General features: G+C 42.7%; 1 protein-coding gene across 2 annotated transcripts in view; it reads right to left on the bottom strand.

Moving 5' to 3' along the window:
* Positions 1-25786, bottom strand: part of LOC115207886 (metabotropic glutamate receptor 2) — a 59221-nt gene that overhangs the window by 906 nt on the left and 32529 nt on the right. For both annotated transcript variants that reach the window (XM_029775425.1, XM_029775424.1), the window contains 3 exons: positions 13846-14686; positions 6891-7954; positions 183-360 (listed from right to left, as the gene is read on the bottom strand). In XM_029775425.1, coding sequence (XP_029631285.1) covers positions 183-360; positions 6891-7954; positions 13846-14686 — 2083 coding nt within the window. The remainder of the gene's footprint in view (positions 1-182; positions 361-6890; positions 7955-13845; positions 14687-25786) is intronic.

The following is a 25786-nucleotide window of genomic DNA, read 5'->3' as shown; positions in this document are numbered from 1 at the left end:
ACGCTGGTGTGACAGCTCACCACAGGGGTGTTCTCAAGTGATGTGCTGTATCACGTAATGTGTTGAAACATCTCAGTGATTAATAATGATAATGTAAAATTACTTTAACAACCACGATGGAAATAATAATGATGATGATGGTGATGATGAAGGTTGTGTTCGCCTGCCGGCGGGGTTTGTACCTTGAGAGAAGCTGGATCCGGGGCCGGTGGTGACGCCGAAGCGGGTGGTGGACACCCGGAGCGAGGTGACGTTCTTCTGGGGCTGGAACAGGATGATGTGGGTCTTAGGGGCGAAGAGGCAGCCCAGTACCACTGAGCCACTCAGACTGACAGAGATGCACATGGTGGTGGTCTGCACCTGAAGGGGGGAGAGGGATAAATGGAGAAGATGGGACCAGGGATTACTCATCTGATAAAGCCAATACATATCATATTACGGACAGGGTTGGGGAGTAACTGATTACATGTAATCTGATTACAAAAAAACTAACTCCAATCAGTAGCGTTACAAGCAAAAATATTTAAATCCGATTACAGATACTTTTGTAAACCTAGATGATTACTTCTTGGATACCTATACATTTCCCAATGACATTCAATTCAGCATTAAAAAAAGGCGCAAGTTTAAGTTTGTTCCTCCTGAGCGAGTCTGACACCTAATCAAAGGGCTACCCAGACCCCTCTTTTACGCTGCTGCTACTCTCTGTTTATTATCTACGCATAGTCACTTTAACTCTACCTGCATGTACATATTACCTCAATTAACTCGATTAACCGGTGCTCCCGCACATTGACTCTGTTACGGTACCCCCTGTATTTAGCCTCGCTATTGTTATTTTACTGCTGCTGTTGAATTATTTGTTACTTTTGTTACTTAACTCTTATTTTTCTTAACTGCATTATTGGTTAGGGGCTTGTAAGTAAGCATTTCACTGCAACACCTGTTGTATTCGGCGCATGTGACAAATAACATTTTATTTGATTTTACCACAAGTCAGAGACCACTATGATGGCACACCAAATGCGTTTGATGGATAATTTGTCTTCTTCTAATGCCTTTTAAGAGAAAAGCAATCCCAAAAAAATTTGATTACGTTACTGAGTTTGTTAAGCCAAAAGTTACGTTACTGATACACATTTTGGACAGGTAACTAATAATTGTAATGGATTACATTTAGAAATAACCTACCTACCCAACCCTGATTACGGAACACAATACACCATGGAGACTGAGGAATGTCAAAAAGCAAACAGATAGTAAGCAGACAATTTCAGGAAATAGGTTAAATGTGTGCTTGTGTGGTGCTACCAGCAGTATCTGAGAGGAGAGGGGTGTGAGTGAGTGAGCTGTTCGCCTGTCAGTCCCTGAAATCATCCTAACCCCCCCTCCCCCTCCCGTCATCTCCTTCCATCCGCCCACATGCAGTTGTGTGTCATCAGCCAGTCCTTTTATATACAGCCAAGCTTTGTTTTTGTCTCTTCCCAGATTACTGTTTAGTTATAGTGCAGTGCTGCATGGTGGGTGGGTGCTGGGTGGATCTTGCCAGTCTGCCATCCACACACTTCCAAGGTGTCTGTCCATGTTTCCCTGAATACTAATATCAGCATTAGAATGAGCTGGGCTGGCAGGCAGAGAGCACCCAGCGGTAGACACGCTGTTCAAGCTGTGCTGTGGCCGTTCACTCACTGCTGTCACTGAATGCAAATTCACCATAACATGACACAAGTGAATCTTTGAGTATAGTTCAATGTGAAATAAATAATTGATTTGTTGACCGGCTCAACTATGAGCCCCTTTGTTGAGCTGTACATTATGTTAAAAAGTTCATCCATCGGTTTAAATCTGGTTTATAATATAACTAAATGGTGGTAAACTGATGTCATCCTCATGTAAGTAACTGGATATTATCAAATAGCACACAGGTCCTATATCCCACACTTTGTATTCAAAAATAGTTTTAATAACACGGCAATGAGGACAATATACTGCATAATAAAGTGTTAAGCAAATATATTTCTTAGGAAGAGCTGAGAGCTGGAAATCTGTCTTCTCAGTGTGGGATTGAGTTGTTCATTATGAAACCTGACATACAGTAGACACAGATTTTTGTAAGTACTTTCTATAAGACTTTTAGATACAACCCACTGGGCACAGACGTCAATTCAACGTCTATTCCACATTGGTTCAACAAAATGTCATTGAATTGACGTGGAAACAACATTGATTCAACCAGTGTGTGCCCAGTGGGAAGTGTCTGTTTTTAAAAGGCTGTGTAGCCTGTGGTAGCCAAAAAGTCTATTCAGGTGTGTTTTTCCACTTAGAGGAAGCCAGCACAGGAAGGGTGAGATCATGCTACATTTCCAGCCTGTTAACAGGATGTGAACGTAGAGCATGAATGGATGATTTCAGTGTTTCTGTTGGATTGTAGAATATGAGTATATGAAATAAATGTCCCCAATAAAACCTAAAGATACAGGTAACTGCCAAAATAAAGAAAACACCAACATAAAGTGTCTTAATAAGGCATGTTTTGTTGATGGTACTGTCTCAGATGCCGCTCCAGAATCTCCCATAAGTGTTCAATTGGGTTGAGATCTGGTGACTGAAACACACACACACTTTAAACCCGCTATGGTCCTTTGAGACCCCTTTTTCAAAGTCACTGAGATCTTTTCTTCTAGCCATGGTAGCCAAAATAATGGGCAACAGGGCAATTTTATACATGACAATAAGGATGATGGAATGTTAATTGCTTAATTAACTCAGGAACAGGGCTGAAAGTAAGGCGGTATGTTCCGGTAAGGCGTCCTGGCAAAAGACACAGTGGGGGTACGCCGTACCAGTAAAACATGAGACTATCACAATAATTAAAACAAAATGTCAAGAGAACTGTAGGCTATTACACCATTATTAATCATTCCCTTATGTCATGAAACATTTGTGAATGGACTTGAAAACAGGTGGTATAGACTACATTCCAAAATGCAATGTGGTTAGACAAAAACACTGACATTTTGCGAAGGCAGGAATGAGTGGCCAACACTGATGCATAAATTCTTCCCCCCTGTCAAATGTCATTACACTTTTTGGTGTTTTGTGTAACAGATGTCTCTTTCCATTCACCACTGTTTAGAGGTTGGAAATATGTTGCGAGTGGATGAACGTGCGCGAGTAGCCTAGTAAAGGAGCCATTAAAATGACTGTTTGACAATCAGATAAAAACATCATGACTGGTTCTGTTTATGCCACAATAAAAGATGAACACATTTGAGATAAATATGCTTTTTGTGCGTATGGAACATTTCTGGGTTCATGAAGCATGGGACCAACACTTTACATGTTGCATTTATATTTTCTTCAGTGCACTTTGTATCCCTCATTTACTCAAGTGTTTCCTTTATTTTGGCAGTTACCTGTACATCTGATAGTTGTACAACCATGTACAAGCCTAGCTGCAGAGATTTGTAACAGCGTGGGGTAAGACAGCTGATGAGGCCTTTGATTTGTTGAACCACATTTTTGGCATCAATGATTTAAAACAAATCTTGAGGAATCAAAGTTAGATTATTCTGATCTATGGTTTACATGAAACAAGGGCACTCTTTACCTTTGGATATGACTGATGTTTCATCGCCTTTGTTAACCTATTTCATAGAGGTTGGAGGAAAAGCTGCTTGTCCCCCTTCAGGGATGACATCTTTAATATTTCATTTGATAATCATGTTTGTAATTCATGCCTCAGTACACCATATTTTGCCTGCTTAAACATTTCATGGGTGACATATGCAAATTACTGTTTGATTATTCAACCAGAGATTTCTGAAATCTCAGGGTGTGAGGACAACCATCTCATAGCAAGAGTGTAGCAGAAAGAACACAGCACAGTGACACAGCGGCTTGCGAAAGTATTCACCCCCTTGGCATTTTTCCTATTTTGTTGCCTTACAACCTTTAATTAAAATTGATTTTTGGGGGGTTTGTATCATTTGATTTACACAACATGCCTAACATTTTGGAGATGCAAAATACTTTTTATTGTGAAACAAACAAGAAATAAGACAAAAAAAAACAGAAAACTTGAGCGTGCATAACTATTCAACACCCCCCCCCCCCATCCAACTTGCCCATTCTTCAAGTTGGATGGGTTCTGCTCGTGTACAGCAATCTTTAAGTCATACCACAGATTCTCAATTGGATTGAGGTCTGGGCTTTGACTAGGCCATTCCAAGACATTTAAATGTTTCCCCTTAAACCACTCGAGTGTTGCTTTAGCAGTATGCTTAGGGTCATTGTACTGCTGGAAGGTGAACCTCTGTCCCAGTCTCAAATCTCTGGAAGACTGAAACAGGTTTCCCTCAAGAATTTCCCTGTATTCAGCGCCATCCATCAATCCTTCTATTCTGACCAGTTTTCCCAGTCCCTGCCAATGAAAAACATCCCCACAGCATGATTGATGCTGCCACCACCATGCTTCACTGTGGGGATGGGGTTCTGAAAGGTGTTGGGTTTGCAACAGACATAGCGTTTTTTCCTTGATGGCCAAAAATATAATTTTAGTCTCATCTGACCAGAGTACCTTCTTCCATATGTTTGGGGAGTCTCCCACATGCCTTTTGGCGAACACCAAACGTGTTTGCTTATTTCTTCTTTAAGCAACGGGTTTTTTTCTGGACACTTTCGTAAAGCCCAGCTCTGTGGAGTGAACGGCTTAATGCCCTCCTTGCCTGGTCCGTGAGTTTTGGTGGGCGGCCCTCTCTTGGCAGGTTTGTTGTGGTGCCATATTCTTTCATTTTTTTTTATAATAGATTTAATGGTGCTCCGTGGGAAGTTCAAAGTTTCAGATATTTTTTATAACCCAACCCTGATCTGTACTTCTCCACAACTTTGTCCCTGACCTGTTTAGAGACCTCCTTGGTCTTCATGGTGCCGCTAGCTTGGTGGTGCCCCTTGCTTAGTGGTGTTGCAGACTCTGGGGCCTTTCGGAACAGCTGTAAATATACTGAGATCATGTGACACTTAGATTGCACACAGGTGGACTTTATTTAACTAAATATGTTACTTCTGAAGGTAATTGGTTGCACCAGATCTTATGTAGGGGCTTCATTGCAAAGGGGGTGAATGCACATGCACGCACCACTTTTCCAATTTTAGTTTTTTAGAATTTTCTGAACCAAGTTATTTTTTTAATTTCACTTCACCAATTTGGACTATTTTGTGTATGTCCATTACATGAAATCCAAATAAAAATCAATTTAAATTACAGGTTGTAATGCAACAAAATAGGAAAAATGCCAAGGGGGATGAATACTTTTGCAAGGCACTGTATATCCCTCACAGCAGACAAAACAAATCACATGAGCCACTGTTTCAGTTCAGTTACATCAGAGATAATCAAAGTGGTCAGATTAGATATGTGTTGATCTGACACTCTGTTCTGTCTGTGTCCCACTCTTTCCCCTACCCCTTCTGCCATGAGGTAGGGTCCCTCTGAAGCCCTTGGAGACATACCATAATCCCAGCACACGGGACACAGCTGGGACTTAACGTCCTGCTCTTTCACACTCCATTCCACAAAACTACGCACAGGGATGTTCTGTCCCACCTCCAGACCTCATGCTCTCCAGCCTGCCCATCTGTGTCTGCAGAGGTATAGGGTCACCAGGGGACCTCTGTCTGCCTCTCTCCCCGGCTCCAGTCCACAGAGGGATCCCAGAGGGAACCAAACACCACAGAGCTAAGTATGTCTTTCTGGAACTCTCTCTCTCTCCATCATCAGATCTTTAGGTACAAGACTTAACAATCCAAGCATGATTAGGTCACTTGGCCACAGAAATATTTTCCTAGCTGTTATGATTTTTGCTCTGCTGTCCACACGCCACATACACACTTGTGTAAAGTATACACATACAATATTTACTCATATGTTGGAGAGCATTACTTAATAAATCCATTGACTAATCGTTTGCTCTATGCTAATTGTCATTCAGTAGCTAATTTCAGGTGTGTTTTCAGTCCAAATCCATCCCACCTATTAAAACAAATATGATATGATCTCCTCTGAGCCTTTGTTCTCACCTGGAACAGATTTCTCAGCCACATGAAAAGAGAGCTGCTGCTTTTATCAAAGTTAAAGAGAAGTGTTCAAAGGGATTTGATATCTCTCATCTCAACTCGCAGGTGCTTTAGAAAAGATTCATTGCGCCAAACTCACATTCCTTGACTTATGACTATGACTATTAGGACACAGGAAAACACAAGTAGAATTAACAACAAAGGGATCCATTTTGTGTGCCTTCCACCTCAGCTTGTAAAGTAGATATATGTTAGGCAGTGTGTTGATGTTGTGGTGTTATTCTTTGGAAAAGGAGTGATTATTTATACCAGAATAACAAACTCTCTGGGCCCTATTCAGACTTGAGATAAGTTGGCTTAACAAGGACTTGAGTCATTTATGTTTTACTTAAATCCATATTTTATTGATGTAGCCCTTTTACACTCACACCTGCATACGGGTTTAACTGACAGACATTCTGAACTTGAGCACCGTGCGTGACAAGAAGTTGCCCCCATCCCTCCCGTTAATTGGGCAACTTTTGCAAATGTTTTGTTGTCAATATCAGTGTCAGCATTTATGATCACTGTGTTTGATGTGCAGTTACAAGATAACATGACGTCATACCCCGGGTTGTTCTGGACAGAATGAACAGATGTTCCTATTAACTCCAAACTGTTCCCTTTCAATTGCTACCATACTTATGTATTTTCATATTTATTCTGTAAGAAACATTTCAATTTAGCCCTATCCATATATGCCAATTCCCATGAGTGTAAAGGATTAAAACTACATATCTCAAGTCTGAATCTGGCCCATAGAGTTGGTAACTCACCCTGTAGTCGCTGGCCGTGACGTAGAAGATGGGCTGGAAGGCCAGCCAGATGATACAGGTGGTGTACATGGTGAACCCAATGAACTTGGCCTCGTTGAAGTTCTCTGGACACTTCCTGGTCTTGAAGGCGTACACGGTGCAGAGGATGATGAGGATGCAGTTGTAGGTGAGGGACATGAGCATGCTGGAGTCTTTGCTGTTGCATTTGAGGGTAACTATGTCCCTCCTCTCTGGGCTCACCTCCTTCCTGACCCCCGGGGTCTCCACCAGGAGCCAGACCACCACCACCACCAGTTGGCAAGAGATCAGACCCCCGCAGATGGCCACCTGGGAGGCAGGGCTGATGAACCTCGGCCGCTGGGCTCCGTCCTTCACTCCGCTGAAGATACGTGCGATGCGGTTAGTCTTGGTGAGGAGCGCTGAGTAGCAAACAGCGAAGGAGGTGCCCAGGCCAAGTCGACGTAGGGTACACACAGCCATGGAGGGCTTGGCGATATAGATGAAAGTCATGCTGTAGCACATCAGAACACCCAGCAGGAGAATGTAGGACACTTCCCGCCCACTGGCCTTCACCACGGGGGTGTCGTTGTGCTTGAGGAAGAGGCCGATGATGAAGAGTGTACACATTATGCCCAGGCAGGAGATGGTAACCGGGCCTATAGCCCAGGCATCCTCCCAGCGGATGTACTCCTCAGGCAGGTTGTAGCAGCCCGTCAAGTTGGCCAGGGGCCATTCGCCAAACTTGCAGTCGGTGCAGGTGAACTCATCCATCAGGTACTGGTAGGACTGGCAAGGGATGCAGATCCAGCAGCACACGTCTCCAGGCTGCATGCTTTTCACCTCGTTCTTCCTGCAGGGGTCGCTACACTGGGAGGTGGGTACAGCATGACCCTCCCAGGGGATCTGGCTGGTGTTGAAGGTCAGACTCTGGGCCCAGTAGCCCACCTTATGGTAGACATAGCGCCCGTCCTCTTTGTGGTAGTGGAATATGTTGTAGCGGCCCAGGCTGTCTCCAAAGGCATCGAACCTCACCATGTTCTCTGTGTCTGCTGGACGGAATGGAGCTGCAAGGTGTGAAAGAGAAGACCATGGACGTGTTATGATCGTTGAAAGTCAAATAAGCAAATTAATGTCTATCCATAACAATACAATATATGATCAACCCTCTGAACTCTGACTAAGATTGGTATTTTGAATTAATTGTGTTTTCTTTCCTAGCATCATTGATATAATAAATCGACGATCTTGGAGTCGACATGTTCTGATGGAATGAGCTTGTTTCTGCTTCATCACTTCACCTCTGTATCTCCCCTCTGACAATCCATTCCTTCCACATGGGATTGAACAGTAGCTGATGCATCGGGGACACAGGTGCAAACCCAGCATTTACATAATTGAAGCCAGAAGGTTGACTCTGTTTTCTTTGACACAGGTTTATTGCACTTGAATGTGAATGCGATTCAGCAGCCTGTTTTACTATTCAGGTGTCAAAAACTATGGATTTACAGCAGATTATACCATGGCATTGTTGAATACTCGTTTCTTAATGGCTTGAAGGGCATTCTTGAGCGTGCATTATTTCCCTATAACGCACAGCATATCGGCATGGTAGAATTCAATTGGTACCGAGTCAATGTGCGGGGCTACAGGTTAGTCTAGGTAATTGAGTAAATATGTACATGTATGTAGGGGTAAAGTGACTATGCATAGATAATAGATAATAAACAGTGGCAGCAGCATAAAAAGGGGGGGGGGGGGGTGGTCAATGCAAATAGTCCGGGTAGCAATTTGATTAACTGTTTAAGCCTTTTGGACCTAGACTTGGTGCTCCGGTACCGCTTGCCATGCGGTAGCAGAGAGAACAGTCTATGACTAGGGCGGCTGGAGTCTTTGGCAATTTTTAGGGCCTTCCTCTGACACCTCCTGTTATAGTGGTCCTGGATGGCAGGAAGCTTGGCCCCAGTGATGTACTGGGCCATACGCCCTACCCTCTGTAGCGCCTTGTAGTCGGAGGCCGAGCAGTTGCCATAGCAGGCGGTGATGCAACCAGTCAGGTTGCTCTTGATGGTGCAGCTGTATAACTTTTTGAGGAGCTGAGGACACATGACAAATCTTTTCAGTCTCCCGAGCGGGAATAGGTGTTGTCGTGCTCTCTTCACGACTCTCTTGGTGTGTTTGGACCATGACAGTTTGTTGGTGATGTGGACACCAAGGAACTTGAAGCTCTCAACCTGCTCCACTACAGCCCCATGGCCATTTCTAGAGGCAAATGTGTTAAATTATAAAATGGGTTGTTTGGATCCTGATTGGTTGATATGGGACAACAACTCCTGCAAAATATCATAATTCCACAGTTGCAGGCAGGAAATGAATGAACTTCATCTCCCTCTGGGAAAAAAAGCGTCTACACATTATTTTTCCACACTACTATTTGGTTTGAAACAGTTGGGGGTTGCCTCCTCTATGACCTGTGGAACAATGTATAATTTTACAAATGTGATCTCTCCCTTGCGAGTAGGCTAGCAAGCCTAAGATTGAACAATGAACATGAAACTAATAATTCACCAGGGAAACTGGCGCAAGGCAGCATATGTAAGCCTATTGGGTATTTATTAAATCCTTATTTATTGAAGTTATTGTCGCTCATCATTTAATCTGAGATAGATAGCTACATGCCAATTATATAGCAACATCGAATGAATAGAATGGTTAGAATGAAGGACTGGGTCAAAACATGAGAAAATATCTAAGGACCAGCCCGCTTGGGTAGCAACTTCAGAAGGCAAAAGTTATTCGATGCGGGCCTGGAGGCAAGGGAAATAGATATGAGTGGCCATCGGTGTGAGAGCTCACTCAACAGTTATTGGCAGCCCCTAACATGGAGAACAGAAAGTGCTGGCACGCCTTTTAGCTGGCAACAATGTGAGAGGTAAGTCCCATTCTCCGCCAAAGAAGAGGAAATCACTGGCTGTCACTAACCAGGGCCATGGAGAGTTCTTCTAACGGTGTGCCATCAACGGAAACTTCACTATTAACATCACCAGCTAGGTTGGTTAGCTCGGACTCGCCAACCATAAATTGTTGCCTATGTAGGAATACTGTATATTTATTAAATCATTCTTTATTGAAGTTCTTGTCTCTCATCATCATTGAATGTCTGCCAGCTAGCTACATGCCAATGATTTGTTTAGCATAGCAACGTCGAATGAATAGAGTGATTAGAATGAACAACTGGGTCAAAACATGAGAAAATACAGTATATCCATAAAAAATTATGCAGATTCATGATTTCGACTGGTTGAAAAAAGCTGCCAGCTTGTCTGTCTCATCCCGACTCCCGACACGTTCATTACCATAGGACAGCTAGAGATCGAATTTCAATATTGAAACAATGTTGCAAATGTTGGCGAGACAGAGAGCAAGGTTATTCAAATCTCCGCTGTTGAAAACCAAATTCTAGTCTAGAAGGGAGATAATGTCTAGATGCTTTTACTGAGTAGATTTAGTATATAAGTTGCCTGGCTGATCTGATGAGACAGTGGATTGTGCAGTCAGAGTAAATAGGCATTTCAACGTCATAGATTTAGCCGGTGTTAACTTGTGGAATAGTCATAACTTGTGGAATGCGGTTTTAACCAATCAGCATCCGGGATTAGACTCACCCGTTGTATAACACACGATAATCTCCGGTTTCAAGGGCGTTTTTGCTTAATTATAGCCATGGTATAAAAGGGATAATTAACTCGGGCTCCATGTGTTCTCTGGAAAATAATGCAACAATTCATAATGTCTAACTATGGAAAAACTATTTGCAAGCCATGTATAGAAATATCAATGCATTTATAGGATTTTTTAGAACCATTCTTAGCTGAATAGGCCCTTTTTTAACTAGAGGAAACAGGGCTTTATTATGGATAAAGGGTCGTTTGTGACCCTGCTGTACTGCCTTCTCCCCACAGATGTCCATACACTTCAGGCCATTGGGCGATTGTAGTCTTGTAGTCCAATCTGATGTCTTCTGACAGCAAGATCCCCTGGGGATCCATCTAAAATCCATGAACGGCTGAGATGGATTGCTTGGGTAAAGCAACCCTCATGGACTTCAAACCACCCACCATTACTCATGCATGAAAATATTATTGCCTTTTACTCCATCAATACTTTAAGACTACTTACTCAGTCAATAGTTTAGTAGTTAGTGCATTTGGCTTGGTGGTGTTGTTGTACAGATGTGTTGATGCTATAGGGTTTTACATAAATTATCTGATACACTTGCTAACTATCTTTGCTCACCACATGAATGAAAGTGTCGATGCCTGATGAAAGTGTTTATGTACAGTAATTCCTGTTTGTGATATCCAGGTTCTGGGCCAAATCACTGTCCTCGCACTCCAGGCAGATGAGATGTGTGACAAAATGAGCCTCAGAGAGTGAGGCTGGACATGGATGTTTCATCTTTGCAAATTGAATCGTTGCAAGCTGTTATCTTCAGCAGTATTATAAACAACAACTTGAATTAGTCATTGGACTGTTCCTATGTTTAGGTAGGAATTGATACAATGGATCTAATTTGATGTAATCAAATTTGTCACCAAGCAGGGCACTCATGGGTAGATTATGATTGCAAGATATCATGCAGTGTAGTTTTAATTTTCAACATTATGTGGTGAGAGGATAATTAGAGAAAAGGATAATATAGATAAACCAAATGAAGTACTAAAAAACCGAATTGAATATGGTAAATTTGTTCTCTGGCAATATTCTAAAGGGAAATCACATTTCTTAGGATATAGTTAGACTACGGAGGTCATGAAATGTTGTCAGCCACTGGTGATTGTCATGCAAATCACTGCAGGACTCACAGTAATTGACCTTTATGTAACATAAACACGTTTAGCATCTCCGGCTTCCACACTTAGCGGACCTTTGGAACATGTACAGTTTTAAAAAGTCTAATAAATCCATTTAATATAGCCTACACAATCACAATAAATCCATGATTTATTTTAGTCAAGTCTAAAGAAACATTATGATGTGAAGAAAATGTAGCCTATTTCAGAAGAACAGAATAGCATATTCTGATCTGGCTATGCCATATAGCTGTAGGCTACACTAGTTAATTTAGCAGGCAAGATTTGCTTATAATTCCCATGGCATTATTTCATATTATTTTATAGTAAGAACAATACAATTGAACATAGCTGAATAACATAGAAAGGATATTTTATCCAAACGATTTACGAAGGGGTGTGCACATGCAGCTATTCTGTGTTGAGTGGTTGACAAAGAAACAGGTCCTCCTATATGCTTCATTTAGAGTTATTTATGCAGATTTAGTTGTGATACAAACGTTAGGCAATATGTCTTGATTTCTAATATATTCTAAGGCTGCATGACGCAACTAATGAAATTGAGTTGTATTAAGGCTGCACACACTTCATCAGTATCTCATTCACAATTTGGCAAGCACTGAATAATATTCTCACCCATCAGACTATTCTCAATTTATTGTCTGGTATTTACGTTTAACCTACTAATGCTGTATATGTGTGGAATATTTTTTTATTTAGAATGACCCACAAAATAACAGACGTCATCAGTAGCCTGCACTTGAATAGCGAATGGAGGTTACGTTTTAAATATGCCAGGTATGCTACCCCGTTCGTAAAGCTGATTAATGTGCATCATTTTAAGAATTTAGCAATAAATATAGCTACAAGAGAAAGCTGGGATACTCTTTTAAATAGTGTCCAGTCAAAACTCACACGATTGCGCAATAACTGGGCTTATAAGAACACGTTTCTCTAGGTTCTGTAGGCTATGGGCTCTGGGCTCTCCAAAACGTATAGGCCTATGAGCTATGGGCTCTCTAAAACATATAGGCCTATGGGCTCGGCTACATGATACATGCGACTAATTTGAAAAAGTGCATACACTGTTCCTTGCCTTTTAGACTACACACGCTGGGCATCATTCACAAGTGATAATATTCTCACCCATCAGACTATTCTCAATTTAATCTGGTCTTTACATATGCTAAATTATATATGTGTGAAATTAGTTTTGATTTAGAAAGGCCATTATCATGCATCTGTCGGAACACGAGTAGGGGAAAAAAGACATGTCATCTGTATGCATTTCAACAGCAAATGGAGGACGCTTTTCCGGTGGTTCATTTTCATGCCAGCCAGGTAGGCTACTCCAGTTGTAAAGCAAAGCAATGTGCTTCATTTTAGGAATGTTGTGAAATAAATATTGTAAGCCTATAGAAATATGATTGGATCCTCCTCTTTTTAATAGAGGCCATCAAAACTCTGTTTTCTCACGCAATTGCATAGCCTATAGAAATGTTGTACAACATGGGCTTATAGGAACACATTTCTTTCCATGCATCAACCAGCTATAAGGAGCTGGCTCTCACTGAGCAACAGGTGATCCTATTCCTCTCAAACTGTGAATGGCAGGGCTCCCATGAAGTGTTTGATTTGATTTGATTTTTGATTTCATTTGCATTGATGTCAGAGTGATTAGAAGGACAATAGAGTGCAGAGTATTGGCCTCACAGGAGGTTGGTGGAACCTTAATCGGGTAGGACAGAATCCTGGTAATGGCTGGAGCGTCAAAAGTGGAATGGTACCAAATATAGCAAACGTATACTTTCCATGTGTTTGACGCCATTTCATTTGCACCGTTCCGGCCATTATTCTGAGCCATCCTCCCCTCAGCAGCCTGCTGCTGTTTGGTAGGCTACTAATGACCATCAGCAGCATTAGAGCGCAGTTACCGTGGAATTTGACTTGGAAGTTGACTCGTGACTGCTGGTGTGGCGGTAATATGGTCACGGTAACAATCCTAGATATAGTATTTTTTTAGGATATAGAACATCTAATTTCTCTGTATACAGTATAGTCATGTAGCCTTGTCATAGCCATACACATCAATCTTCTTAACTCACCGTCAAACTTGGTCTTGAGAATATACTCCCTGTAGAACCTCCTGCCATTGCCTGGCTTCAGAGCGTCACAGACCTTGGTGGTGGCGTTGGGGCACAGTGTCTGCCTCATGTTGTGCAGGGCATGAGCCATGGCATAGACAGCATTCACCACAAACATGATCTTCGACTCCGGCTCAAACAGGCCATCGCGCAGAGAGTGCTTCCCACAGCCCAGGTCATGGAGGCTACACTGGAAACGATTCTCCCAGAACTCCCTGAACCAGGGGTTGCGTGTGTTGTTGTAGGGGTTCAGGCCTGTGAAGTACTCAGCAAACTGAAGTATGGGGTAGGAGGCCAGCTCGATGGTGAAGGCCCCATCTGCCACAGCCTCGCTGCCTCTCACCACGCTATCCTGTCTCCCCCAGCCATCACTGGCCACCCAGATGAAGGACACGTTCATGCGGTTGGCGGCTACCAGCAGTTCCCGGGCATCCTCACTGCGCGTGAAAAGGATGACCACCTTGGCGTTGGACTTCTGCTGTAGCGAGCGGATCACCTGGTCGTAGCTGTAGCGGTTCATCGAGCGGCTCACCTTAGCTGAGGTGGCGATGCAGATCTGGCTGGCGCGGGCTTCCTGCTGGAAGGCATCGATACCTGTCTCCCCGTAGTCGCCCTCCGATGCCACGGTGGACACGTAGGTCCAATTGAAGTAGCGCAGGATCTCTGCCATGGCCTTGGCCTGATAGAAGTCAGGGGGCACCGTGCGGGCAAAGTAGTCGTAGCGGCTCTTGTCACTGAGCTTGGCGCTGGTGGAGGCATAGCTGATCTGAGGAATCTGGAAAAGACGAAGGAGGTTGGCCACCTGGAGAGGGAGAGAGGTACCATGAGACCATGATCAAGATTTCAACAATACTGTAGGTATTTACTGTACCTAGACTTTACACCGGGGTTCCCCAACTGGCAGCCCATAGGCCAAATTTGGCTCATGGGAGGTTTTAGTTGGCCCCCCAAGTTCTTGGAGCAACCACTAAATCAGCGGTCAATTTGCAGTCAACAAATTATTTGTAAATATGTTCCGGCCCTATGACCATCCTCTCAAGACAAAATCGCCCCCTGCTAAATCTAGTTGATGATGCCTGCTTTACACCCTCATAATAGTACTGGTAAAGTTTAGTACTATAACTGTTATACATGTAGTACAATTCACTGCATTAATGGGAGTTCTGATATTTTATTGAATCAAAACAGATATTGCATGTGGGTCATTTCTTTATAACTCATAATTTCATAAGTTGATGAAATGAGCCATATCAGATACAGAATACTGTAGTCTCACTAGCATTTTGGCCAACAGGGACAATCAGTCTCACTCCAATCTGTAGCCTCTCATCTCCTTCTGAGTCCCAGCAGTGTATTTCACAAATCTCCTTTCTGCTGATTGTGTGACAACATCCTGGGGTTGCCACGGGCTCCAGGGATGCCCACATAGCCTACTACCCAGATATGTCAGATCTGATCTACCACACTGTCAACAACATCCACCAATAAAGTCATGCAATATCAGATGATTCATTGCCTTGATATGGAAACACACGGTATGAACTACATTTAGATATAGATTCCATTTCACTACAAAGAAATACACAGAAAAAGACAGACACAGAGAGACAGACAGAAGGGGAGTCTGGTCTGATCACGCCAAAGAATGCCACGCCACTTGCATTCTCTTTTAATTCAGGGTCTCACTCTCATAGCATAACATCTTGAATTCCAGCAAACCTTTCCTTTAATGAAATTTGATAGCACATCATGAATTACGTTGGCATTCAATACTTTGTTTGACATTTAATTTGTGCAATTTTAACATTCAAGTCAAGAATAAGAAAATAGATGCGTAGGTGTTCTGAAATTATGTTGAAATAGTATGCACGGCCATATATAGAAGATCAGGGTTATTTGACCAAGACCTCTATGAGATATCTAATTAATTCTGTATATCATAATAATTAACGATTATTAAACATTTTTGCTAGTTGAAAATGCAGCGTAAATGAAGTCAAACATTGGGAGATGTCAAGGGAAATCTGTTGTGATGTGCCTGAATGAGTCTTAATCACAGGACTCTTTATTAAGTTTTCTGTTTTGCAGACGCTCTTATCCAGAGCGACTTACAGGAATAATTAGGGTTAAGTGCCTTGCTCAAGGGCACATCGGCATATTTTTCTCCTAGTCGGATCTGGGATTCAACCCAGCAACCTTTCGGCTACTGGCCCAACGCTCTTAACCGCTAGGGTACCTGCCGTCCTTATTATTCTCGGAGATCAGAGGGATGAATACCAGATGTGATTTCCTAACTGAGATATTTATTCAAATGAATGCATTAATATTATACAATACACTCTACGATAGCAAAATCAGAAGCAGCTGGAATTGAACCCAAGACCTCAATCGTCCAGATACAAACTAGTCATCCATCTAGACTCTAAACCTCAGAATGTCATATATGGTGATTTGTATTGGCGCGGTATGTGTCACAGGAATTATTGCTACACTATTACAGTAATATGTAAATAAAATATCTTGTTCTTTTAACAAGAGAAGGTGGCAGTCAAATCATATTCAAAATAGTTCTTGCGTTTTATGCATGTTGCCATAGAAACTGTTTAAAACATATGAGTAGTTGTCTGTTTAATATTTGAAAAGTGTGTTTCCCTGGAGGCTTCCTGCCTGGCTGACTAGAGATTCCCTGACTGGGAGCTCTAGTTATTATTGCCATGAAACATTCTCCAAAAACCTCTCCTTCCCTAACCCACCTCGACAGGCTTTTTAAACACATGTTCAGACAGCTAGCAGCAGCCAGTTTTTTCTCCTAGGAGAATTCGAGCACCAACTTAAGTGCCAACTGACACAAGATTCAGAAAGTACAAAATCTAAGTCTAACTTTCATCTAAAAATAGAACTTCCTAGATTAGCACTACCATCAACCTTTACCCAATGGGCACAGAAGTCAATTCAACGTCTATTATAAGTTGGTTCAATGTAATTTCATTGAAATGGCGTGGAAACAATGTTGATTCAACGTGTGTGTATCTAGTGGGCAGTTTGCTCAACTGTAATGCAACAATGATTTTAATTGGGATGCACGCAGCCCTGAAATCATTGACAAGCACTGGCGTGTATTCATGGATGCCAAGGGAAGCCAGGCTTCCCCAAAAAAATTGACAGAGAAAAAAAGAAAAAGACATAAAATAATGTATCTTTTGCTTATCACCTGAGAAAGCATCCGAGCGCACGAAACAGCGCCCCTCTGTATGTGTAGGCCATCTATCTGATGCTGTCAGGTCCAAAAAGTATGACATTGCTGCTGCCCGTAGCATTTTTCATTTTTAACATTTATTTAACTAGGCAAGTCAGTTAAGAACAAATTGTTATTTACAAGGACGGCTACCCAGGCAAAACCCAGACGATGTTGGGCCAATTGTGCACCGCCCTATGGGACTCCCAATCACGGCAGGATGTGATACAGCCTGATTTGAACCAGGGACTGTAGTGACACCTCTTGCACTGAGATGAAGCGCCTTGGATCGCTGCGCCATTCGGGAGCATTGAACGCAAGGGAAGGGAGCATTTGGCCTCCCTTGATAAAAAAATTGAAATAATAATAATAGCCCATCAGCGTTGAGCTAAACTGATTGAGCTCAACTGTGAATGGTCCTGGCGCACCAAAAGAAAGTCAAGGGAAGCCAGTTTGGATTTGGCTTCACTCCAATCACATCGCATCGAGAGCATACGTCATTGACAGAAACTCGTTCTGCATCTCATTGTGTTGTTGTCCTCTGGTGGCTAACTAGCTAAAATTGACCCATTCCTAAATTAGCCATGGATGGAGATAGGGATTTGGACTTTTACTTAATTCTCCGTAATGGCCAATGATTAACACGGCAATTCTGATCCAACCATAAATTCATACATTGTGCCCCTGGCCTGAGAGGATGGAAGTTCAATATGTAGCTAGATGTAGAAGGCAAATGTTCACTAGCTAACCATGCCCTTGAAAGGAAATTAGGCTAGTGAGCAAGCATTTTAGCCAGGTAGCCTAGGACAACAAAAAATACAAGTGTGTACTATATGACAGAGTGATGAAAGAGAGCAGGATTCTCGTTTCTCTACAAGTAGGGTGAGTCAAAATGTTTTTTTCTACTTGCATGAACACGCATGCACACACACACACACACACACACACACACACACACACACACACACACACACACACACACACACACACACACACACACACACGGAAATCAGAACCATGGACAGCCACATCATATTTACAGTTGAAGTCAGATGTTTACATACACCTTAGCCAAATACATTTAAACTCAGTTTTTCACAATTCCTGACATTTAATCCTAGAAAAAGTCCCTGTCATAGGTCAGTTAGGATCACCACTTTATTTTAACAATGTGAAATGTCAGAATAATAGTAGAGAGAATGATTTATTTCAGCTTTTATTTCTTTCATCACATCCCCAGTGGGTCTGAAGTTTACATACACTCAATTAGTATTTGGTAGCATTGCCATTAAATTGTTTAACTTGGGTCAAACGTTTCGGGTAGCCTTCCACAAGCTTCCCACAATAAGTTGGGTGAATTTTGGTCCATTCCTCCTGATAGAGCAGGTGTAAAGAGCAGGTGTAACTGAGTCAGGTTTGTAGGCCTATTTGCTCGCACATGCTTTTTCAGTTCTGCCCACAAATGTTCTATAGGATTGAGGTCAGGGCTTTGTGATGGTCACTCCAATACCTTGACTTTGTTGTCCTTAAGCCATTTTGCCACAACTTTGGAAGTATGCTTGGGATCATTATCCATTTGGAAGACCCATTTGCGACCAAGCTTTAACTTCCTGACTGATGTCTTGAGATGTTGCTTCAATATATCCACATCATTTTCCTTCCTCGTGATGCCATCAATTTTGTGAAGTGTACAAGTTCCTCCTGCAGCAAAGCACCCCCACAAGATGATGCTGCCACCCCTGTGCTTCATGATTGGAATGGTGTTCTTTGGCTTGCAAGCCTCCCCCTTTTTCCTCCAAACATAACGATGGTCATTATTGCCAAACAGTTCTATTTTTGTTTCATCAGCCCAGAGGACATTTCTCCAAAAACTACGATCTTTGTCCCCATGTGCAGTTGCAAACCATAGTCTGGCTTTTTTATGGCAGTTTTGGAGCAGTGGCTTCTTCCTTGCTGAGCGGCCTTTCAGGTTATGGTGATATAGGACTCGTTTTACTGTGGATATAGATACTTTTGTACCTGTTTCCTCCAGCATCTTCACAAGGTCCTTTGCTGTTGTTCTGGGATTGACTTGCACTTTTCGCACCAACATACGTTAATCTCTAGGAGACAGAGTGTGTCTCCTTCCTGAGCGGTATGACTGCTGCGTGGTCCCATGGTGTTTATACTTGCGTACTATTGTTTGTACAGATGAACGTGGTACCTTCAGGCATTTGCAAATTGCTCCCAAGGATGAACCAGACTTGTGGAGGTCTACAACTTTTTTTCTGGGGTCTTGGCTGATTTCTTTTGATTTTCCCATGATGTCAAGCAAAGATGCACAGAGTTTGAAGGTAGGCCTTGAAATACATCCACAGGTACACCTACAATTGACTCAAATGATGTCAATTAGCCTATCAGAAGCTTCTAAAGCCATGACATAATTTTCTGGAATTTTCCAAGCTGTTTAAAGGCACAGTGAATTAAAAGTGAAATAATCTGTCTGTTAAAAATTATTGGAAAAATGACTTGTGTCATGCACAAAGTAGATGTCCTAACCGACTTGCCAAAACTTTAGTTTGTTAACAAGAAAGTTGTGGAGTGGTTGAAGAACAAGTTTTAATGACGCCAACCTAAGTGTATGTAAACTTCCGACCTCAACTGTAGCTTATGTTAATTGTACAATTGTTTTTGATATCTTTTAGTTGTCGCTGTATTAGACTAAGCATAGGTGACTTGATTATGATGAAATGTTGAAGTTAAAATGGTGCTGGAATAGTGGAGGCAGCTCCTGTTTTCTTTGCGACTGACGGTAACTCTCCGTGGTTCTAAATTAATAGTTGTTTAGTGGTTCGAAAATGTCAGAAAAGTTCAATTGCTTGACCATGCTGAAGGTCATGTAACTGTTGGTTACATGCAATATGCTTTGTGGATTTCACTGGACAGAGGTTGCTCTCCGGTTTTGTGATAAAACAAAGGTGTGGTTGAATTTATTCTGCCACTGTGTCTTCTTATTGTCTCGGCCTTAGACCTGTATATCACGGTCGCAAGGCTTATAAACTAACAGGTTATAAAGCAAACAACGCAATTATCAGGTGTAATATGGCATTTCTTTCTGGCTTTACCCACGCACCGTTACTGTCGACAAGTCTTATAAATTAAGTCCAGGAAAGGCATCTAGTTTACAACGTCTTAGCACTCAGACTAAATTGACAGATTTCACTTTTTCAAAAACACTAGAATTATAAGAGTGAGGAGATAGAAAGAAAATAATATTGGGTCAGAAAAATTAAACTGCTGGATGGCGCAAACTATTTCATTTGTTGAGTCAGCTGTCAGTGTTGATAAAATGATGCAGAGCCATAGCTGATTGTGACAGGCAGCTTGATGGTATACTATTGACATAGGACTTGTGTAGCAGACCCATTAAGTGACACATAAGTATGTCCACACATCAACATGTACGAGTTGACACATCACTGAGTATACTTTGACTTGGAATGGAAAAGCCTGAGTTCAGCATCAAAAGAAAATGGTTCACACATTTACACAATAGTAACTAAACATACATTTCTCAACATTAGTAGATAACTCCCAATCAATATTTAGTTTCTCCTCCATCAATAATCTTAAATGTAATTCCCCATGCCCCAGGATGTATCTTATGCTTGTTTTTATTCATCCTTACACGGTCCCAGAGGAGATCAAGCGTAACCCAGAGGCCATGTCACGGATACAGTGTGTTGTGGGCAATGATTAAAACCATGTACCTGACTTACTTGTCATTGTCAGGCTTCCTCACCACTCAAATTATGTGAATGCTCTCAGGCCCAGTGATACCTATAACAAATTGTTGCCAGTGCCTTGGGGAATGACATGATCCACCCATCCCTCACACCTCAAGCAATTAGATGTATTTGCTCAAAGGCAACTCTTAACTTTTGGTCAAATTACTGATCTGTCAGTCTGGCAGACAGAAATCAAATATACTTCAAGCAGAATACTCCTATGTATTGAGAAACAAAAATCTTTCACACTGTTTATCTTTCTTGAATCACTATTATTGATTAACTTCTAGTTCCATATTCACTTTGTACTGCAGCCTAGCTGACTTAAACATATTAGACATGCAGCTCATACTATTCCCGACACGAGGAGACTCCTCCTCCGTGAAAGAGCTCTGTATTTAATTAAGAAAATTAGGGAGCAGGCAAGGAGAGGATTTGTATAGGAAGAGTCTGCTATAGAGCAGATTACTTGGAACAAGGTTCTCTCTGGAGCACACAGCCTGAGTGTGGAAAGAGAGATTTCAGACAGAGACATGACCGTAGCAAACAGCGCTCTGACAGGTTTTTCAGCTCTCATGTATTCTTCACACCGAAAGAAACCCAGCACAGTGGAAGAACAGAGTGCCGAAAGACAAAAGCACAGCCGAGCACCATGTCCATGGCTCAGTATCAAAACACAGTAACCTGACACAGAAACAGAGTAAAAGTACAGGAGTTGAAATAGTGCTAAAGCTAATAGAGACTAGAGTGGTGCAGCACTCATTATTGCATTAATAATAGAAGGCTCCAGGGTGGTGAAATGTTATGTTGTAATAGTGGTACAGCAGTAGTGTTGATTATGTTGGTGCAGAAGATATTCATCTATGGCTAGTTTGGACTTCAGTAGCTAAATGACTTCAATGTTTTCTCCCCATGCAGAGAAAACAATTATTGAATTTACACTTGGTGGGTTTCGGAAATAGAAAACCTGAGGTTGCTGTGCAATTTCCCCAGTGCAATATTAGAGAGAAGAGTCAGATTTCCTAAAGAGGTGCTCAGGTTTTTTGGTGAAAATGTACAGTGAGAATGATAATACAGTATGATCAAAACTTATTGATGATACCATGTGAAGTATCTGATTTTATTTTGCGCTTGCAAGCACACATCTCTATTCCATTTGATAAATTCCATTGATTAATGGTTTATGGAAATCATTTTCAAACTGGTTTCTACAAGTTAATGAGCGAGAAGGATCAACAGCAGCAGCCAGTGCAGCCACCATTTCTGTATGGACCTCGATTTGTGCACGGGGGAATTGTCATGCTGAAACAGGAAAGGGCCTCCCCAAACTGTTGCCACAAAGTTGGAAGCACAGAATCGTCTAGAAATTTGTTGTATGCTGTAGAGTTAAGATTTCCCTTCACTGGAACTAAGGGACCTAGCCCAAACCATGAAAAACATCCCCAGACCATTATTCCTCCTCCACCAAACTTTATAGTTTGCACTATGCATTCGGGCATGCAGCGTTCTCCTGACATCCGCCAAACCCAGACTTGTCCGTCAGACTGACAGATGGTGAAGCGTGATTCATCACTCCAGAGAATGGGTTTCCACTGCTCCTCCTACACCACCCCAACCGCGGCTGCTCGGCCATGGAAACTCATTTCATGAAGCTCCCAAAGAACAGTTATTATGCTGACGTTGCTTCCAAAGGCAGTTTGGAACTCGGTAGTGTGTGTTGCAACCGATGACAGGCGATTTTTACACGCTACGTGCTTCAGCACTCGGGGGTCACGTTCTGTGAGCTTGTGTGGCCTACCACTTCGTGGCTAAGCCATTGTTGATCCTAGACATTTCCACTTGACAATAAAAGCAATTAGTTAACTGGGGCAGCTCTAGCAGGGTAGAAATTTGACGAACTGACTTGTTGGAAAGGTGGCATCCACGTTGAAAGTCACTGAGCTCTTCAGTAAGGCCATTCTACTGTCAATGTTTGTCTATGGAGATTGCATGGCTGTGTGCTCGATTTTATACACCTGTCAGCAGTGTGTGTGACTGAAAAAGCCGAATCCACTCATTTGAAGGGGTGTCCGCATACTTTTATATCTATAGTGTAGAGAGAGGAAGAAGGGAGAGAGAGAGGAAGAAGAGAGAGGGGGGAGAGTGAGGCCAGAGAAAGAGAGAGAAAGAGAAGAGAAATAGAGAGAGGAGAGGAGAGGTAGAGGCTGTCCTAATTCAGGCCACAGCAGCACAGCCTCATGGAAATGCCCATCTGCTCTTCCCATAAGGCTGTCTCAGTGTGCTTCTGCAGCAATAACACAGTATTCCCCACCGTGCCAGTCCTGCGCCACGCTCACTATCACACATGCACAGCTGCACACTCATACACTCTCAAACATATATGTGCCCTCAGGGGCGTCATACACCCCATAAATCACAAAGTATGTGAGGAAGGCTGGATGGTAGTCCGAATGGGGACTAGGCCCCCTGTCCATAAATAGGAGAATTTAGCATTTTTCAATCACCTGAAACAGCTTTTCTCTGCAATCTAGAGCCATCCTCATTATGTCTAATTTTATGTAAAAATATATTTATTGTCCTCTGACAAATCAACTGTAAATTTTGGTGTTCCTCAAGGCTCCGTTTTAGGACCACTATTGTTTTCACTATATATTTTACCTCTTGGTGATGTCATTCGGAAACATAATATTAACTTTCACTGCTATGCGGATGACACAAAGCTGTACATTTCGATGAAACATTGTGAAGCCTCAAAATTGCCCTGAGCTCCTATGTCAGCCACACTAGAAGTTGTGAATGGCTGGGGCACCTTCGGGACCTGTGGATCATAACTAGACTTTACCAACATCCATCGTCACTGTAATTAATTGAACACACCATGGCGAGAGAAGAGGCAATACAAGTGCCAGTCCATCTCAATGTCTCCTCTATGGCATCTAAGGTTGTCATCTAAGCTTACCAACTCCCCTAGATAATTCCTTGCCCCCACTACCTTAGACCAAAACAGAAGAGTCTTTTTAACACTTTCACACTCTGATCTGCTCATCATTTACACTATTCCTTTTTTGGACTATATTTTTATGGAATGGTCTGCCTATCCATGTGAGAGACGCGGACTTGGTCTCGACCTTTAAGTCTTTATTGAAGACTTATCTCTTCAGTAGGTCCTATGATTGAGTGTAGTCTGGCCCAGGAGTGTGAAGGTGAACGGAAAGGCACTGGAGCAACGAACCGCCCTTGCTGTCTCTGCCTGGCCGGTTCCCCTCTCTCCACTGGGATTCTCTGCCTCAAACCCTAATACAGGGGCTGAGTCACTGGCTTAATGGTGCTCTTCCATGCCGTCCCAAGGAGGGATGCGTCACTTGAGTGGGTTGAGTCACTGACGTGATCTTCCTGTCCGGGTTGGCACCCTCCATTGGGTTGTGCCGTGGGGGAGATCTTCATGGGCTATACTCGGCCTTGTCTCAGGATGGTAAGTTGGTGGTTGAAGATATCCCTCTAGTGGTGTGGGGGCTGTGCTTTGGCAAAGTGGGTGGGGTTATATCCTGCCTGTTTGGCCCTGTCCAGAGGTATCGTCAGACGGGGCCACAGTGTCTCCCGACCCTCCTATCTCAGCCTCCAGTATTTATGCTGCAATAGTTTGTGGCGGGGGGCTAGGGTCAGTCTGTTATATATGAAGTATTTCTCCTGTCTTATCCGGTGTCCTGTGTGAATTTAAGTATGCTCTCTCTAATTCTCTCTCTCTTTTTCTTTCTTTCTTTCTTTCTTTCTTTCTTTCTTTCTCTCTCTCGGAGGACCTGAGCCCTAGAACCATGCCTCAGGACTACCTGGCCAGATGACTCCTTGCTGTCCCCAGTCCACCTGGTTGTGCTTCTGCTCCAGTTTCAACTGTTCTGCCTGCAGCTATGGAACCCTGACCTGTTCACCAGACGTGCTACCTGTCCCAAACCTGCTCTCTGGGGACAGCAGGAGCAGTAGAGATACTCTGAATGATCGGCTATGAAAAGCCAACTGACATTTACTACTGAGGTGTTGACCTGTTGCACCCTCTACAACCACTGTGATTATTATTATTTGACCCTGCTGGTCATCTATGAACATTTGAACATCTTTGCCATGTTCTGTTATAATCTCCACACGGCACAGCCAGAAGAGGACTGGCCACCCCTCATAGCCTGGTTCCTCTCTAGGTTTCTTCCTAGGTTCTGGCCTTTCTAGGGAGATTTTCCTAGCCACCGTGCTTCTACACCTGCATTGCTTGCTGTTTGGGGTTTTAGGCTGGGTTTCTGTACAGCACTTTGTGACATCAGCTGATGTAAGAAGGGCTTTATAAATACATTTGATTTGATTTTGATTTGAATGGACATTAGACCAGTGGAAATCTGTCCTTTGGTCTGATGAGTCCAAATTTGAGATTTCTGGTTACAACCGCTGTGTCTTTGTGAGACGCAAAGTAGGTGAACGGGTAATCTCCGCATGTGTGGTTCCCACCGTGAACCATGGATGAGGAGGTGTGATGTTGTGGGGGGGCTTTGCTGGTGACACTCAGTGATTTATTTAGAATTCAAGGCACCCTTAACCAGCATGGCTATCACAGCATTCTGCAGCGATATGCCATCCCATCTGGCTTGCGTTGAGTGGGACTATCATTTGTTTTTCAACAAGACAATGACCCAACATTAAGGGCTATTTGAACAACAAGGAGAGTGATGGAGTGCTGCATCAGATGACCTGGCCTACACAATCCCCCGACCTCAAACCACGTGAGATGGTTAGGGATGAGTCAACAAGTGCTCAGCATATGTAGGAACTCCTTCAAGACTGTTGGAAAAGCATTCCGGGTTATGCTGGTTGAGAGAATGCCAAGAGTGTGCAAAGCTGTCATCAAGGCAAAGGGTGG

Source organism: Salmo trutta, chromosome 14 (assembly GCF_901001165.1).
Source record: "Salmo trutta chromosome 14, fSalTru1.1, whole genome shotgun sequence".
NCBI classification, from domain to species: Eukaryota; Metazoa; Chordata; class Actinopteri; order Salmoniformes; family Salmonidae; genus Salmo; species Salmo trutta.
This window is presented reverse-complemented; position numbering and strand designations above follow the sequence as displayed.